The sequence below is a fragment of the Corvus brachyrhynchos genome, unplaced genomic scaffold, assembly GCF_000691975.1.
Source record: "Corvus brachyrhynchos isolate BGI_N302 unplaced genomic scaffold, ASM69197v1 scaffold53, whole genome shotgun sequence".
NCBI classification, from domain to species: Eukaryota; Metazoa; Chordata; class Aves; order Passeriformes; family Corvidae; genus Corvus; species Corvus brachyrhynchos.
In genome coordinates, this window is record NW_008237681.1 from 4,852,112 (window position 1) to 4,868,590 (window position 16,479).

Genomic DNA, 16,479 nt, shown 5'->3' on the forward strand with positions numbered 1-16,479 from the left:
TGGAACATGACTATTAATGACCCATACAAATTATAAAAGTCAGTTCTGGGCAGAAAGCAGAAGAGAGAGACTGAAACAAAAACACTGATAAAAGGGCCTTGCGTGGGCAGAATAGCTTCATACTGAGAATGTTCGTATCTAGGTCCTCCTTCCATACACAGTCTAACCTCAAGAGGTATGCTAAAAAGGCAATAGAAAACTGCATAATGGCAATTACCTTATAGAAATAGCTCAGTTTCAACTCCAAGTTTAAAAAATATTTGATTTTTGAAATGGCAGATTCAGTAATCCTTGAAAAAGTAAATCAATCTCTGAACATTAAAAAAGTTTTTTCATACATCCAGACAAAACACCAACTCAATTTTTTGTTAATACGAGGTGCATCCTACATGCCTGATAGTAGCTGTGGTCTTTACTTCTAGAAGTTAAACCTTCTGAAATTTCAGATACCGAATGAGTTGCACAGATTGTGCTGGGAATTCTTTTCTAACAATAATGAGATGATATTCACCACTGGAGGATTAGTGAATCACTTTGCATAGGAAGAATTTTAATGTTATTAAAAAAGGGCCAATATACCACTACTTTTATTTTGATATAGACAGGTAGATTTACATAAAATTAAAATGCTGGAATTCTTTGTAAATGTTTTGAATAAATTATTAAATCCTGTTTGTTATCTCATTTCATTATATGAAACACTGTATTTGTCAAAGCCCCACACTAAGTTACTTTCTGCTTCCATGATGCTAATAACATAAAATGATTGTTATGGGTTTAAAATTAGTATGAAGGGATGGAACAACCAAGTTTCAGGATGGTCCTACACAGAATATGTCATGGAAGAAAACCAGGTGTCAATATTCATAAGTTTGTAGCAATTGAATGGGCATTTGCTGGTGTAGTGTAGCTCTGAGTAAGTGCATTCCTGTGTCAGTACACAGCAAGAGAAGTAGTATTAGTTTGTAAGTGTGCTACAGGACACAGGAGTTAAAATCTGCTTAGATTTATAATTTAACATTGAGCCACATCAAAAGATCATCTTAATCCATCCCAAAATAACCCTGTAGCTAAAAAATGTTTGTCAGATAAACAATAGCTGTCATTTTGCAAGTAATCAGCAACATACCTATTTCAAGTCATCACTGGCATATTGAATGTGATTTCTCACCAAGTCTGTCCTGAAAATTTGCATCACTTGTAAATCATTGGGCTTTAGAGCACAGATGTTCTGACAATTTCTCTCCTACATGGTTCCACTTATCAGGTTTTAATAAATTACTTTCCTAAAAATTTTATTAGAGTAAGGTTTTCTGAGGTTTAAGGAGAAACAAGGTAAAATATTTTTAATGTTTTTATTTTTTTACTTCAAGAGGTAGCAATTGGTTGAAATTGAATATAAGGAAAAGCAGTAAAATGTACTTGTGTTCTAGTCCAAAACCATTTTTCAGTCTTTCAGCTTAGAAATTTTCAAATACATTCAGTGCAAAAGTGAAGGATGCAAAATTCCCCCCAAAACCCATCTAATAATCAGGTCTCGAAAAGTAAGAAAAATGTGAAATTATTTGTCCAGATGTACACAAGAGGCAGACATCGTAAGCATAACTGTTGGTTTATAAATATTAATCAGCACAAGAGAGCATAATATTTTTACAATTTAAGGTACTAATATTTCATAAAAGAATATTGAATTACACATCTCTGTAACTGGAATACAACTTTTTTGTTGAAATATGAATATTTAAAACCAGAAGAAATTGAATATTAATTGTTCCCCTACTTTAGAAACCCATGAGGAGTAGAGGTGTTCTAAGGGCCATAACTACGTTGTTTTTGAGATACGCGATATCAATGGCTATCATTGGGTGAAATATTTAAGTAGATCCCAGAGTAGCACCACGTTGGAAAATTCAACACTAATGACACTTTACAGAATGCTGAGAGCTACTCTTTGTGTCTATAGCCAAACTCTTTTTAAGCAGCTCCTTTGAGACGGATAAATTACAAAAGTAAAGTGTTAGTTCACTACGCCTTTACACAATGCAAATCTGGAATAAGTTCACTGCCTTTGATGCACAAGTCGAAGCTCACTGCATAGCCTTCATCCATCCACACTGACTTTGCTTTGTGTTAGCAAAACTTAGCAAACCTTGATTACACTATACAGTCAAAATTATTTTCTGGCAGTTGTGAGCCATTACCATATGACAATTTTCCAAATTCATGGAACAGAATCCTTGCAGTGTTTCCTTTCAGAAGCAAATAAAAGTGAGAATGTATTTCTTATAAATTAATCCTGATGACATAATATGTCTTATAACTTAATAAAATGAAATGAAAATGAGATGAAACAAGAAAATATATGCTTATCAATAGGCAAAATAATTTTAAAAGCTGTTTTAAAATCTGCTCATTGGAAAATAAGAAAAAGTGAATTCATTTATCTCTCAGCCATGCTGAAATTAAATTCACAGATGGAATGTTTGAAAAGCTCTAGCTTTTCCAAAATACCAAAATATACCTCTGTAAATCCAGAGAGTAAATAAATTAAATCATGGTAGATAAAAACAAATTTAATTTTTAGGACAAAATATTCTGTCTCCTAAATTCCACGTTTACAGAATCTGTAGCAATATGTAAATAAAAAAAGCAAACAGATTTTTTATCATTCAATGTCATATATTAATTTCTTATTTGGAAATCTAGGAGGTCTCTATATTAAAAAGTGCACACAATAGAGAATGCTCATGCAGGTACAATTCTTAAAAACATATAAATGTTGGTTCTTATCAATGTTTTTGCAATTCACACAAACCTTCCTTTTTGTCTTCTGCAGCAATCTTCACTTTTGTGTCTGTTATATCTTTGAAAGAGGCCAGAAAGAGTACTACATCTCCTTTTTCATTCTTTATAGGAACAATATCCAGTAAGCACCAGAATGAAGACCCTGAAAGGATAAAGAATGAATTTAATTCAAACAGCTGTCTTTTAACAGAGAGAGGGGGGAAAAATGTGAACTGCTTATTTAGGAGGTCAGTAGTCAGGGAATCACAGATGTTCAGCTCATGTAAATCTCTTTGCATTATTGGTTGAAGCTCTGTAATACTGCTGTCTCCAGAAGCAAGACATTAATTGAAATGCAAAATTTATCTACAGCGATCATTCATGGAGTTTAATGAAGCTGCTTACTCCTCTGAAACCATGCTTTCCTTTGAACTCTCAACTGATGTTGCTTATTTCCTGGAATAGCTCTCACTTTGTTAATTTGACATCTGAAGCCTTCATGTCTGCTATAGAATTGTTCTACCTTAATCACGTGATTTGATACTCATTAAAACCTCTGATAGTCAGAGCATCATTCCACTAATTCAAAGATATTTAAACTAATCAGACACCAGACTTAGATTAGAAATAAACTCATTGCATCTTACAGATTGTGAGATAGATATTATCACACATCATCTCTAAAATTAATATCAGCTATCTTCCTTATTACCTTTAATGTTCATCTCTTTAAGACTGAAGTTGGACGACTCTGAGTTTGACAATATTTTTAATTCTTGTCAACCTTTCTCTGTTCACACCTGCTACATAATTATGCAGCTTAAAATAAATTCTTACTGTTTTCCCTGATCATGTCACATGTCCTGTTTGCAAGATATGTTGCTCGATTCCAATGACACCATTCATAAGTTTCCTGTTAACACCATTTGGAAGAAGAAAATATTTAATGTCTAGATGTAAATATCCTAGATCCCACTCCCATCCATTCTGGGGTAACTCAGCCCAGCACCAGACTTTTGTCTCTTTCAGGTTTCAGTTATCAGTGCTAACTACCTCCATCCACCATCAGCCTACTAATATTATTTATAAGAAATATAAGTACCACTAAAGAGTTTTAAATTTTTTTTTGGTACGTGTCTTTACACTTCCACAACCTGCTGCTTCACAGCATACTACTTTTAGCATTCGTTTACAAGCACAAGTCTACTTTAATTCACAAAAGGAAACAAGATTAGTTCCCTGGACCACTGCTGCCCCAGCTGACTACTGCCAAATGATCAGCTGAGTTTTGGAGGAGCCCTTAGGAACAGCAAGCAGTTTAGTCACTTCCTGCTGTGCTCTCTTCTGAAGTTTTCAGTTTTGAAAAAGAACTGGGCACAGGAAGATCACAGTTAAGTTTTATAATTTAAATTTTCAAGTGTAAGTTCCCTATATGCCTTTTGAACACTACAGATGAGCATGGTAGGTGAAACAGCAGCTTTCCTTTTGAAAGACCACCACAGTTAAAGGTACAAAAATATGCTTCAAAGGAAATTCATCTGGTCCTCTCTGTCCTGACTAAACTTTCCAAGAGCCACACAGGCAGCTTTGAGAGTAACATTACCAGTTCAGTAATCTGGTAGCACTTCCACTTAAGGTATTTAAAGAAGGGACAGGGAGAAACTGGAACAGGAGGAAAGAAAACTGGAGAACAGAAAAACTGTGGAAAGAAACAGACTGGCTTTGTATTGGGTTTAAATATTCTTATTTTGAGGTTGAAGGCAAAGTAAGAAAAGATGTCCTTTTAAAAGAAAATAAAACTTATGTCAGAATCAGAAGCAAGACTTTTGATTTTCCTTTTTTTTTTTTTTTTTTACAGATTTGACTCTATTATTGAAAACTCTGGGAAAAGCTGCTCAGTAGCATCACTGTCAGAAACGTTTTAGATAGTCATCACCCTCTCAATCTGAAGTGGTCCATTCAAAGAGAAGAAGCATTAAGAAACTTTACTGCTTAGAAATAGAATCATATTTACAAAATATGTGGTCTTCACAAAATACCATCATAACTTCTAAACTGGCCAAACTCATACTGGCAAAATTACTTCCGACCTGGCTGCATTCTAGCAGTAGTTTCAGTGGGCAAGAAGTCACTTTCAACTCCTTTTAAACACCACGAGGAGGGGCAATGATCTTTTAAGAATATGTTTCTATCTTCTCCAGAAGTGGAAGCATATCTTACTCTTTTCAATTGTTTCATGTCTTTTCTACACACACACATGCACACACACACACACACACACACGCCATTTAAGGCCTGGAAGAAAGTTACAGACATCAGCCATTTCAAACTAACTTAATTCAGTTATAGTAATATTGTCTGAAATGATAGATTTATAGGTTTAAGGGAGTTATTATAACATGGTTCATCATTAGAAATAGAGACAAATCCATTTAACATTTAATGATTTAATGCATTTTCTCTTTTGTATAATCAAAGCACATTTGAATTCTTTACAGGTGAACATTTGGTCACTGAAATTTTTTTTTTTTGAACACTGGTCACTGAAATTTTTCCATATCCTCTCATCATTTAGTTTCACTTGCTGTTTCTCTCAATCATATTTTCTGTCATTTTGTTTTCTCATTCTCCTTCTCCGTAAATATATCCGAAAATATTTTGACTAAGCAAAGCAAACACATAAAATACGGTGTGTGCCACTAAAGAAAACACACACAATACGTCCACAGGCTACTTCTGTAGTTCCAGGCTAGTGCCCTGTGCGATGGGCTGTTAGTCCTGGCTGTATTTATACACTCAATCTTTAGAAGTCCTAAACTGAGCTTGTTGGTTTGGGTTTTTGAGGGTTTTTTCTGCCTTTTTCTGAAAGGAGCAAATGAATATGAAGCTGTCTTCCGACTAGATGAGATGATCTGTTTTAGATCAGGACTAGGTCAATATAAGGCTGCATTCTGTCAAGAGCAGAAGTGCTCTATCTTTCACTATTGAGGAGCATTCTCAGAAAAATATACTCCAATGCAATCTGTTACATAGCTTTTACTGAAAGCCAGCATCATATAATTCTATAAACCAAAAGCAGAACTTTCTCCTCATCATCTCCTCATCAAAAAAAGTAGTGCTCTATTTTGTTACTGTTCTCTTGAATGCACTCATCTGTGAGACAGAAATTCCTTCCCTGCTTCAGATGGCGCATTCAAAGGTTTTCTGTATTGTCGAGAGTCGTCTATCAAAGAAATTTCTTTTGGAGGTTTGTTTATATACAGATTCTTTTTATTGCTTCAAGACACCACTCGTGGAAAAAGAGTCTAATCTTTCTCTTGCATTATGAAGGGTCAAAATATATTTTAGTATCCCCAAGGCTTATATAAGCACATCACAGGGAAGGAGAAAAGAAACCAAATGAAGCATAATCTTATCACAAGACAATTTGGCTATAGTCCACCTTTTATATATACATAAAAAAGAGAGTGCTTTATGGTCACTCTCTCAACCACCCTTTCTACCTTTCCTCGTTTTGACAGCTAAAGTCTGTCCGCTGACTGAAATCAAAACAAGGGTCAACAGATCACAGCATTTAAAAGGGAGATTTTATACAAAACCCTGCCATTAGAATGCCAGTAGCCTTCAAAGGCAAACATTCTTTTCACTAGAAAATAAGGCCTGCTTGAACCATGGGACAGACTGAGACCATTAGCTCTGTTGATGACCTGTGTGCATTCACTGTATGATAATAGGCAATCTTTAGTTGTGCCCACCCCAGACAGAGCCCAATGAAATACTCAGAATGGAAAAAAATCTTTGGTGGATATTTGGATATTGCAAAGGTTTCATAATAGAGATATGAAGTGGGATGATGGACATTAAGTTTATGTAATTCTTTAACAAAATAATTAAACTCTGCACCCATCTTGCTAAAATTTTACTTGATATGTTTTTAGCCATACATATACCTAAGAAATACTTGGAATGAGTGATACTCATGCAAAGCTATGGTTTCCTTTTGCTCTCGACAGTCTGGGAGTAGCTTTGTCCAGGAAGAAAAGCTTAAGGCTTCTTTTGACTTTTTGACTTGTGTCAACCATCAGTGGTTATATCCACTTCCAGACCTTCAATTCCTCAGGACTTTTCTTGCCACACTGCTCTCCAGAGGGACGCTGATGCAGCTTATACAGTCCCTTCCATCATTCAGAGGCCAGAAATGACAAATGCACAAATTTCTGTGATCTATTTCTGCTTCTCTGTGGTGCAAGGAAGAGGGATCAAGCTCTTTTGTGAAGCTCTGAATCTGCACATAACATATCGAATTAACCACATGTAATGGTTCCTAGACTAAAGAACCCAAGTACCTGAAGAAAGAAAGTTTAAATGGTTTGCATATTAGATATACAAGTCTTGTGGCACAAAACAATACCTCTTCAAGGAATAGCAATAATAAGGTATAAATGCATAAGAGGGCAGAATTAGGCTTCACAAGCCATCATAAATCTGGAATATTTCTTTTTGTTTAAGTAGGTGACTCAGTAAACTAAATGGTCTTTCAGGCAGACAAAATCAAGCTTTAAAGAACACTATTAAAACACATCATCCTATTCCCAGGGATTTAGGTAGAAGACAAAGATAAAAATATTTTCATGTAGATAGCTATAATAACTTGTCAACAAGATTGATGCTGAATCCTCAGCATTACAACAGTGTCTTCTTGGTGGTTATTAATTATCAGCAAAATAAACCTGCTGCTGGATGCATCATAACACCAGAGATGTTCGGGTCTGATCATTTCCACTTTTCCATTACAAAAAGTGTTCACTTCAAGACTGACAGACCAGGATACCAAAGAGTTTGAGGAAACCAAATTGTCTCTTTCATCAGTTTACCCAAAGATTCCCAGCCTCACTGATAACACATCATTTTGAAAGTTATGTGGTTTTGACATGATGTCAACATTTTGTTGAGGAGAGCAAAGTGCAAAGAAAACAATGCTCAAAAAAATTGCAACTGAACTGAACAGAAAAGGAAAGGAGTTGTAAGAAAAGAATAGCTATAAATTCAAGTACTTTCTCTTTATTAAATATCATAACTTCGACAATGATCAATGAATACAGCTAATGTAAGTTTCTGCTGCTTTAAGCAAAGTACCACCTCATTATTCTCCATCATCTCTGCAAAAATCAAATTTATAAGTTAACAAAACCTATAGTTTATTTTTCTTGAATTCTGCTATTGCAGGTGCCAGCCTGTCTGCCGTACCCCAGTGACATCCTTTGTCCAGAAGATGTTGCAAAACTAAGAACTCATATGGGCTATCTTGAAACTGACTTATACGGGAACAGGTGGTTGTGTTAACATTTTCATATAGTGGTAAAGAAGACTCAAGAAGTTGTTTCCCCTACTTATTTGTGACCACCAGGTCTTGCTTACATCCTGGAAATAAGTCTCCTTATGAGTTTTAACAGTCTATATAAATCTATTCCAAAATGGATTTATAATCCATTAATGCATCCAAAACACATCCATTCCAAGATTTATTTACATCTCAAACCAGAATATAGTTGTATCCCAAGAATTCAGTAGACCAAAGGTGTAATAAGATACTTTAAAAGCAAAGCAAAAATTTTATTTCAGTATGAAAAAGTAAGGAATTATTAATCCAGTGGAGTTGATTTAAAACTTGCTAAAAATAGCTCTCCAATCCTCTATATACCCTACAGAGTGCCACCTGTGATTATTCAAATCTATTGCATCTCATCAGAGATACACAAAACCATCCCTCCATGTCTTCCCAGCCTGTTCTGTGCCCAGCTTCAAGCTATGCTCTGTTCCTTCTGCTACCAGGTAATTCAGTGCCTCATATGTCATACTTCTCATATTACCCAGCATGTCTAACTTTTCCTGCCATCACTGTCATGATGGAGAGACAAAAAGAGGGAAAGGATGTTCTAAGAGAAGACCCTTTTCATCACAGCAATCTCCTATCCTTGCCTTTCCTGAAAACTGTCAATGTTAAGCAGAGAGGATCTTAATTCACAACCCCAAAGCTTCTGTTTGTCACTATTTGCACACCGACTGTTGGTGTTATGGCAGCTCCTAGTTTGAGTCCATGTCTTTTCCAGCCTTAGTGGAAAAGACATGCACTTATCTTTGCGTGCAACAACTAGTACAGTCTGCAGTGAACATTTTATACAAACTAATTTATGAGCTCCAGCACATCTACATTTCAGCTTTGTTTACTCAGCTTTCTGGTCTCTCCTTGTATAGCTTCCACTATCTTTCCTACTTAATGAAACCATTTCAAAATCCTCTAGTTACATTGAGTTTTCCTTGAACAAAAGCAGAAAACTAAGCAATGCCTTTTAATGCCACGTGAGATACAATATCCTTAAGTGTACTACTTTCTTTTTGTCTGCCCTAATTTCCTTTTCCTATCTCCATCCAGATTAGAAAAGAAAACGACATTTAGGGAGATAAGTACTTCCCTGATGTAATACATTTACTGGGTTGCAGTTATGACAATTAGAAAAACACACAGGATTATCTAAAAACTCAGTTAAGTCAGAGAGATGCATTCTGTTTAAATGCAAAAAGCTTCAGGGCAGACTCATAAGCATTATCAGTCTGCAACTTACTTTCCCTCCACCTCCAGTGATCCTTACTTTATCACAGTTATATTAGTACAGGGCATTCAGCATTTGTCAACTGACTCCTGGGAAAGTAGTAATTGAGACAATCTATTTAAATAAACAAATATACAATACCTATTGCTAAAACGAAAAATAACCCAAGAAAACCAAACAAAAGCAACAGAAAACAAAACAAAATACAGTTTCTTCAATATCTTTATACAAACTGCTTCAGAAATAGTCAGGCTCAGTCCTTCCTGAGCAGTGTAGTGTTTACTTCATTGGTTTCAGTTGAGCAATTTCCAAATAAGCCAAATCTTCTTTCCCTTGATTACTATATTTTTGAAATCTGTTTTCAAAATTGTGTTTATAACCTATGCTCCTTATTCCTTTTGGACTTTCAGAGACAATATGTAGATGTAATCACAGCAGTAAATATGATTTCTCAGCCTAGTTAGGGATGTACTTTTGAAAAGAAGGCAAGAAATTTTCTTAAACCAGCATGATCTCTCATATATATGTATGTTTGTATATATATTTGCATATATATTCATATATATATATATAAAACCATGTGTTTATTATTTTGAATTTGTGTCTGATATTTTGACATCTGAAGGAGTTATACATTCACCTAAACGCAGACGTGTTTTCAAATTACATTATTTTGCTTTTAATCTCATTATTTTATTATCTGAAAAGAGAGACTTCAAAGATGGCATGAAATTTCCTGCAAGCAAAAAACCCAGCAATCTCCAAACAGACCACTACACCTATAAAGACGAAAATCACATTTCTAGTTCCAAAAAACAAGTGATAATATAAACAAAAAATATCTGGAAAATATTTTTGTGACCCTCACTTTGGTGTCTCTAGCAGTGGCAGCCCCTGGAAACAGAAGGCCTGGAGTCTGCAGAATGGGAGATCTCCCAGCACTGGTAGAGGTGCTGGCTGCAACCTCGTGCTTATTCAGTTTTCTAAAGATGTGACATGGGGAAAAAGGGGGTTCTGCTGGTTACTTGTCCACTTACATTGCAAGGCTACATTTTAGAAATGATCAATTTATTTTGCACTGCTTTTTCCACAGGGTTAGGTCAGAGAATATTTTGCTCTGTAATCCTTGTCTATTATTATTGTCATATCTGCTAATATTAATCAGAAGTTATCAGCAAGATTGAGGATTTTCTGTTGAGGCCATGATTCAAGAACTTTAACCTGCACTTCATATGCAGTCCATGGCCACCTTTCTGGAAGGAAGGGGCTAAAGCTGGGAATTGAGAAGGAGTCAAGTCATGTATTTGAACTGGTAATTCCATCCTGTCACGTTTGGGGTTTTTGTACAGAAGGATTTTGAAACACACACTGAGCAATTACGTAACCTGGTAGAGAGGATTAATCTCCCCAATTCACCACTTGCATCCATGTGAGTACATGCTGTAAACAGACTCTGAGCCTGCCCAATGAAACAAATTATAGTAACCCCACCAGTTGGAAAGCAGTAAGTTTTAACCTTCTAGTTATTTTACTGCTCTATAAAACCAAACTACATTTGAAATTCCCTACCCAAATCAGTGAGAGGGTTCAATAGACACTGCTAACATGACCCTCCTACCACTGGTCTGTATCATAATCCAGTACATGGATTTAGGGATCATGGACAAAATAAGGAAATGTCAGCAGAAGAGAGGAATATAGTCATCAGGAGAAATGGTACTTTGAACTTTCTTTATCCAAAGAACAACCTAAATATGGTGAAGCACAGGGACCCAAGTCAGCTTTTATCTAAAGCTTGATTTAAAGCTCATAAAAATAAAAGATAGCAGACTCAGTATGGCCATAAAATTGTGAGAAAAGTTGAAGAGTGACTGGTCTGATGTCTTATGAACATCCTACTGCAAAATAAATACCCATATCTCTTACTAAAAATGGATGTATAAAAAGTAGCACAATGAAATACCTTTTAAAAACTAAAAAAAAAAGCATCCAGCAGTACCAACACCCATTCATACCAGGTGCAGCTGGAAGCCCAGGGTGCCTGTGTGGAAATACTAATTGCATCTGTTACCAGTGAAGGGCACCAAGTTGTAGCAATGTAACAAGTAACAGGAAAATTTAATACAGATTTATTTACGTATCAGTGTGGTCGTAGGAGACCAAGTCTTTTCTCAGGGATCTATGCTTTTAATACATCATGTTGCTACTGGAAGAAGCTATTAGCCAATATCACCGTGAATGCCATCAGAACGGAGTATCAGCACCATCGGGAAGCTGCAGTCTTGTTAAAGTCTCATTAAATTCTAGGAAAAGGTCTCAGATGGTTTAGATCACATTGCACACAGGGGATTTTGCTGCTTTTATTTTTTTCCTTCTAACTGAAATTCATCCCCTTGTTTTGTCTTCTCTCAGGTTTTTGCTGACTGCTTCACCCAGGCCTCTGTTGAGTTTAAGCCAGGGCACTACAGAGGAGCACAAGCCTGCTCTAACTCCCCCTTCTGCTGCAGAAGCTGGGACTGTCTTTAAAACATCAAAACACTTCAGAGGCACACATTAACTTTCATCACAAGCCATGGGTCAATCAGATGAAGGGTTTGGAGAGAAAAGGAACCAAAAATTCCCTCTTCTGTGAAAGAGAGGAAAATAAGGACTTGTCTTCTGTCTATAATCTATACTGCTTTTTAAAGAGGAAGACTTCCCCAAAATCAGCGAAATCTTCTAGTAATTACTGAGCTATATGAAAGGGGAAAATGAAAAAGAATAAGAAAACAGAAAAAAAAAAAAGAAAAAAAAGAAAAAAAAGAAAAGAGAAAAATAAAGAAGAAAGAAGAAGAAGAAAAAAAAGATTCCTTTTATAAAGTTACAAATTATTTTTTAGGGCTCAGGTAGCTGCAATTAGATATTACCTTCAGATTAATCTTTCAGTATTGCTTGCTTTTTTTATTTCCCTCATCCTGTATTTTGTACCATAATTTAGCAAATGTGAGCAAGCGTACCACAAAAGCTTTCTTATTTTTAGGCAACCTTTTTAAGGCAGAGAAGCAGTGAAGCAGCAGTGAGGGCACATTGCTACAAACTGCTCTGTCAAGCAACTTGTCAATGGGCTTCCTCTACATTAATAAGTAGATGTCCCTAGAAAATTTAGGTCTCTCTATGGAAATACTTTTTATACAGTCAGAAAATTCTAATAAATGTGCCTTTTCTTACTGCTGGGTTTAACTTCCAAAAGACATGGTGGATTTCAGGAGATTGTTAAAAAAGGCAGCCAGTTAATGTTAGACTCCCATATTTCAAAATACTATAGGATATTTTTGGACAATCATTAAAAGTATATGTTTAAACTTCTTGTTGGAAGGAACAGATACTATTTCTGCAATGAGAAAAATACTTTCTGTAGAGAAGCTTGAGGAAAACCCAATTTTCTTTCATTGAAAAATAAATTAATTTCGCCTCAATTTCTTTATAATTAATTGATTCTTCTACAATTTTAAATAACATTCTACTCTTTGTCTAAAAATAGCTTTTCTGTTTGCTTAACACAAGGAATGTGTTAAGCAAATGCCACCTTATTCAACCACAAACATGGCAGAGGCAATGGATGATATCTCATGGCCTGAGCCTTATTTCGTTTGCCTGTGGCTGTCATTGCTGTTCATGTGAGAACACTGTTACACCCAGACTTCAAATTGCCTTTTGCATGATGAATCCAGTAGCTCAGTAAGAGGGTCTGAGTTTTACACTTTCTCTACTCATAATTCTACCCGTATGAAACAATACCTTAATCTTGATCTTCCAGATAAGGATACAGGTTTATCAAAACACATGAAGAGACAAAATACCTTCATTTAATATTACTGACTTTTAAGAAATGAAGAAATAAATACAGAAATTAAATATATCACATCTTCCTGTCCTTATGATTTACTCACCAAATCTTTAGGGACCAGGAACTACAAGGCACATGCCTAAGACATAACCCAGAAAGTATTTAAATCAGTGTACACATAGAAGATGAAAAAATGCCCCTTGAGTCCTGGTGAACCATCACAGATGAAGCAAACTCTGCTTGCAGCCAAGTCCTAAGGCAGCTTGTAAAGATAGTCCCAGCAATGCCCTCTTGCTCCAGTCCTCTTACAGTGGGGATTTTTAACTATGCACAAAAGCTTGTGCAAACAGCCCTTTTTCTGGGGTGCACAGACACAAAGGTCACCACAGTGAAGTTTCTCAAACATGCATAAATCACTTGCAGCCACTGCTGATTACATTGTGTTTTACACAACTTATACATACACAGAAAAATGCCGGTTTCCTTTCAGTGAAGGAAGGCTGTGGAACTACTACATGTTTTAAAAGGTTGTGTGTAAGCACAGACCTCTTTTCAGACACTACAAACCTAATTTTGAGACCTAGAAAATAAGCCTGATGGGGTCATAGGGGACCCAAGGTGTGACCTTCTCAGCAACTGAAGATGGAGAGCTTAGACTGGACTAAGTCACTGATTATGGGACTTATTGTAGCATTATCTTAGGCTGTAAGAGAAATGGAAAAATCCCCACATCTGCTCAATTGTACTTCAGTTTGAGGAATGTGAAGACCTCATTTAACTACCTGTAATTGCTACTGACAAATTTCAGCAGAGGTCTGACAGGGAAAAAAAGAAACGTTTGTTTAAATATGGTTCTTCAGCATAGTGTCCAACCGCTTTGAGATTGTTCTAAACAAGACATCCAGGAGTGAGCGTTTTTCTCGCAACTCACTTGAATTCTGAAAGGTTAATTTACATTTCCATTACCATAATTGACAACTTAATTTGTTGCAGATGTTTTAAAGAAAATGTAGAAATAGTAACAGAAAAAAAAAGTTAAAAAATCAGCTCCTAAGCAATATAATTTTAAAACTTTCTGGAGAAGGCAACAATCATAAAATTCCTTGTCTTTCAATAGTTTTCTTTTCTGATTGTCTTCAAGAAACGAATATAGCTCTGTCAAAGAAAAAGCTAGAAACTGACTGAGGAACCAAAATAAATACTGAAGCTATGATGAAAAGTGTATTTTGAGTTGAATTTTCAAAAGACATCTCTCTCTGAAACTGCTGTATCTGCTGCAGTACTGCTCTGTGCTAACATGGCAGAAAATATTCAGGATGAGAAGGTACGGCCAGTTTATCTTATTCTAAGAATTTATTAAAATTCAAAAATGAGAACACACATAGACAAATGTTCTTATCCACTTCTAGTGGTTTCAGAAGGATTGGTCAGAGCACAACTGCTTAAGATGATTCTTTTCTTGAAATCCACACCCAAATGACAAAGACAATGAAATACTGCAGTTCATCTGACAGAAAATCCACTTTACTCAGCTTCCTACCCAACTCCTTGCACACCACTCTTGCTGCAGTATCAGCTCAGAGCAGTCTGGAATTTCCATTAAATTTCATGTGGACTGCTGGGGTTGCTTTAGTTATAGCAATCTATCCTTTAACTAACAATTATTGAGCAGAGGTGCTATGTGAATTCTTAAATGATGGTTAAATAACTGTGAAAGATCCATATTCAAGCTTAATAAATTCAGATCAAAACTACTTGTTTAGAATGAACAGTCTAATTTACTGATAAAAACTGAATCAGCTTTGAAATAAGTTTAAATCAAATTTAAAATATTGAAAAATATGCCAGGTAAGAAATCAATGCATATTCAGTTTTGTAACCTTGAATATCTGCCCCAAAAAATAAGACAAATATGATCTATATTTTAGACCAAATCCAGAAGAACAAACTGAGAGTAAGTTATTGTATTCATACATCCATGTCCCTTATACTAATTTTTATCGTAATGTTGTACTAACTATTAAGATTTCCATAAGAATTCTGAGGCACTTCAGTCTATTCCATGAGCTCAAAATTATCCCTGAGGCCTGAAAGTGCTCATTTGGTCTTGTAGTTAGGCCCACAGAGCAAGGCTGTGCCAAACAGCAGACTAAAGCCAGATAGGTGGTCCCCCTCTCACACCCTAAAGCTGTAACAGGACATTGAAATGTGACCCTGTGATAACTAAACATTGCTAGTTACTTGTCTCCCACCGATCTATGCTCCTAGCATTACACAGCCCAAATGACAATTATTTTGCATACTGGATAAACTGGAATGTATCCACACAATCATTTCTGGGATATTATTCCCAAAGTTCTTATGTCTTAAAATATTTTTTAAACCTTTTTCTGCAACAAAGATGAAGTTGAATAAGCTTAACAGCTTCAGAAGTTCAATTTTTTCTCTGGGAAAAAAAAAAAAAAAACAACAAACCCAACCCAAACATAAAACCATTTAGCTAAAATGGGTGATCTGCCAAATTTGGAGCCTGAACTTTGCAGCTCTATTGAAAAACCAAGATTATTTTTTAAGACAAATTTTTCTTTTATACAAGAAAGTCTCATGTCATTTTAATACCTATTCATTTCTGTTTCCCAGTGGTACAGAAACACATGGAAATGAAAAATATAAGAGGCAGTCTGGGAAATTTATTCCTATTCAGAAAATATATTGGAGTGGCTTCCAGTCAAATTATACACAGGGATGCATGTAGGATGGATAGTGGGAATTCTTTTAGCCTCAACAATTTCCCTTTATCTATTTATCTGTGATTCAGCTACTTCTCTGATAATTGACCTGCAATTTCTTTCTACCTGTATTAATAATATCTATTATAGGTTTGAAGCACCCCTTCATAAAGTAAAGGAATCACAATTTATCCTTCAGGACAAAGAAAATGAAATTTATGTCTTAGCTTTACTTCTTTAATTTAAATACCTTGAAATATCTTCTTACCATGCCCAGTTATCACTGTATAATACTGGAGAAAAGGTGCTCTTATCCTTCCAGGTTAAAACTATTTCCCCCCTATATTCAGAAATGTTTTGCAATTTGGAACTACTTTATTTGAATTTCCTTCCTGAAACAATTCCAAGAAACTATGTGAATCTCTTCTATATGTTAAAAAACAGAACCAAACACCCCCACACACTCCCAAGCCTCCCCAAAAAGACAAGATAAGGAAGCATTTAGCAGGATATTCCAGATTAACTTCAA

At 35.5% G+C, this 16,479-nt stretch overlaps 1 protein-coding gene across 1 annotated transcript in view; it reads right to left on the bottom strand.

Moving 5' to 3' along the window:
• Positions 1 to 16,479, bottom strand: part of KCNH8 (potassium voltage-gated channel subfamily H member 8) — a 180,659-nt gene that overhangs the window by 105,110 nt on the left and 59,070 nt on the right. Inside the window, exon 3 of the mRNA XM_008632000.2 lies at positions 2,816 to 2,947. Coding sequence (XP_008630222.1) covers positions 2,816 to 2,947 — 132 coding nt within the window. The remainder of the gene's footprint in view (positions 1 to 2,815; positions 2,948 to 16,479) is intronic.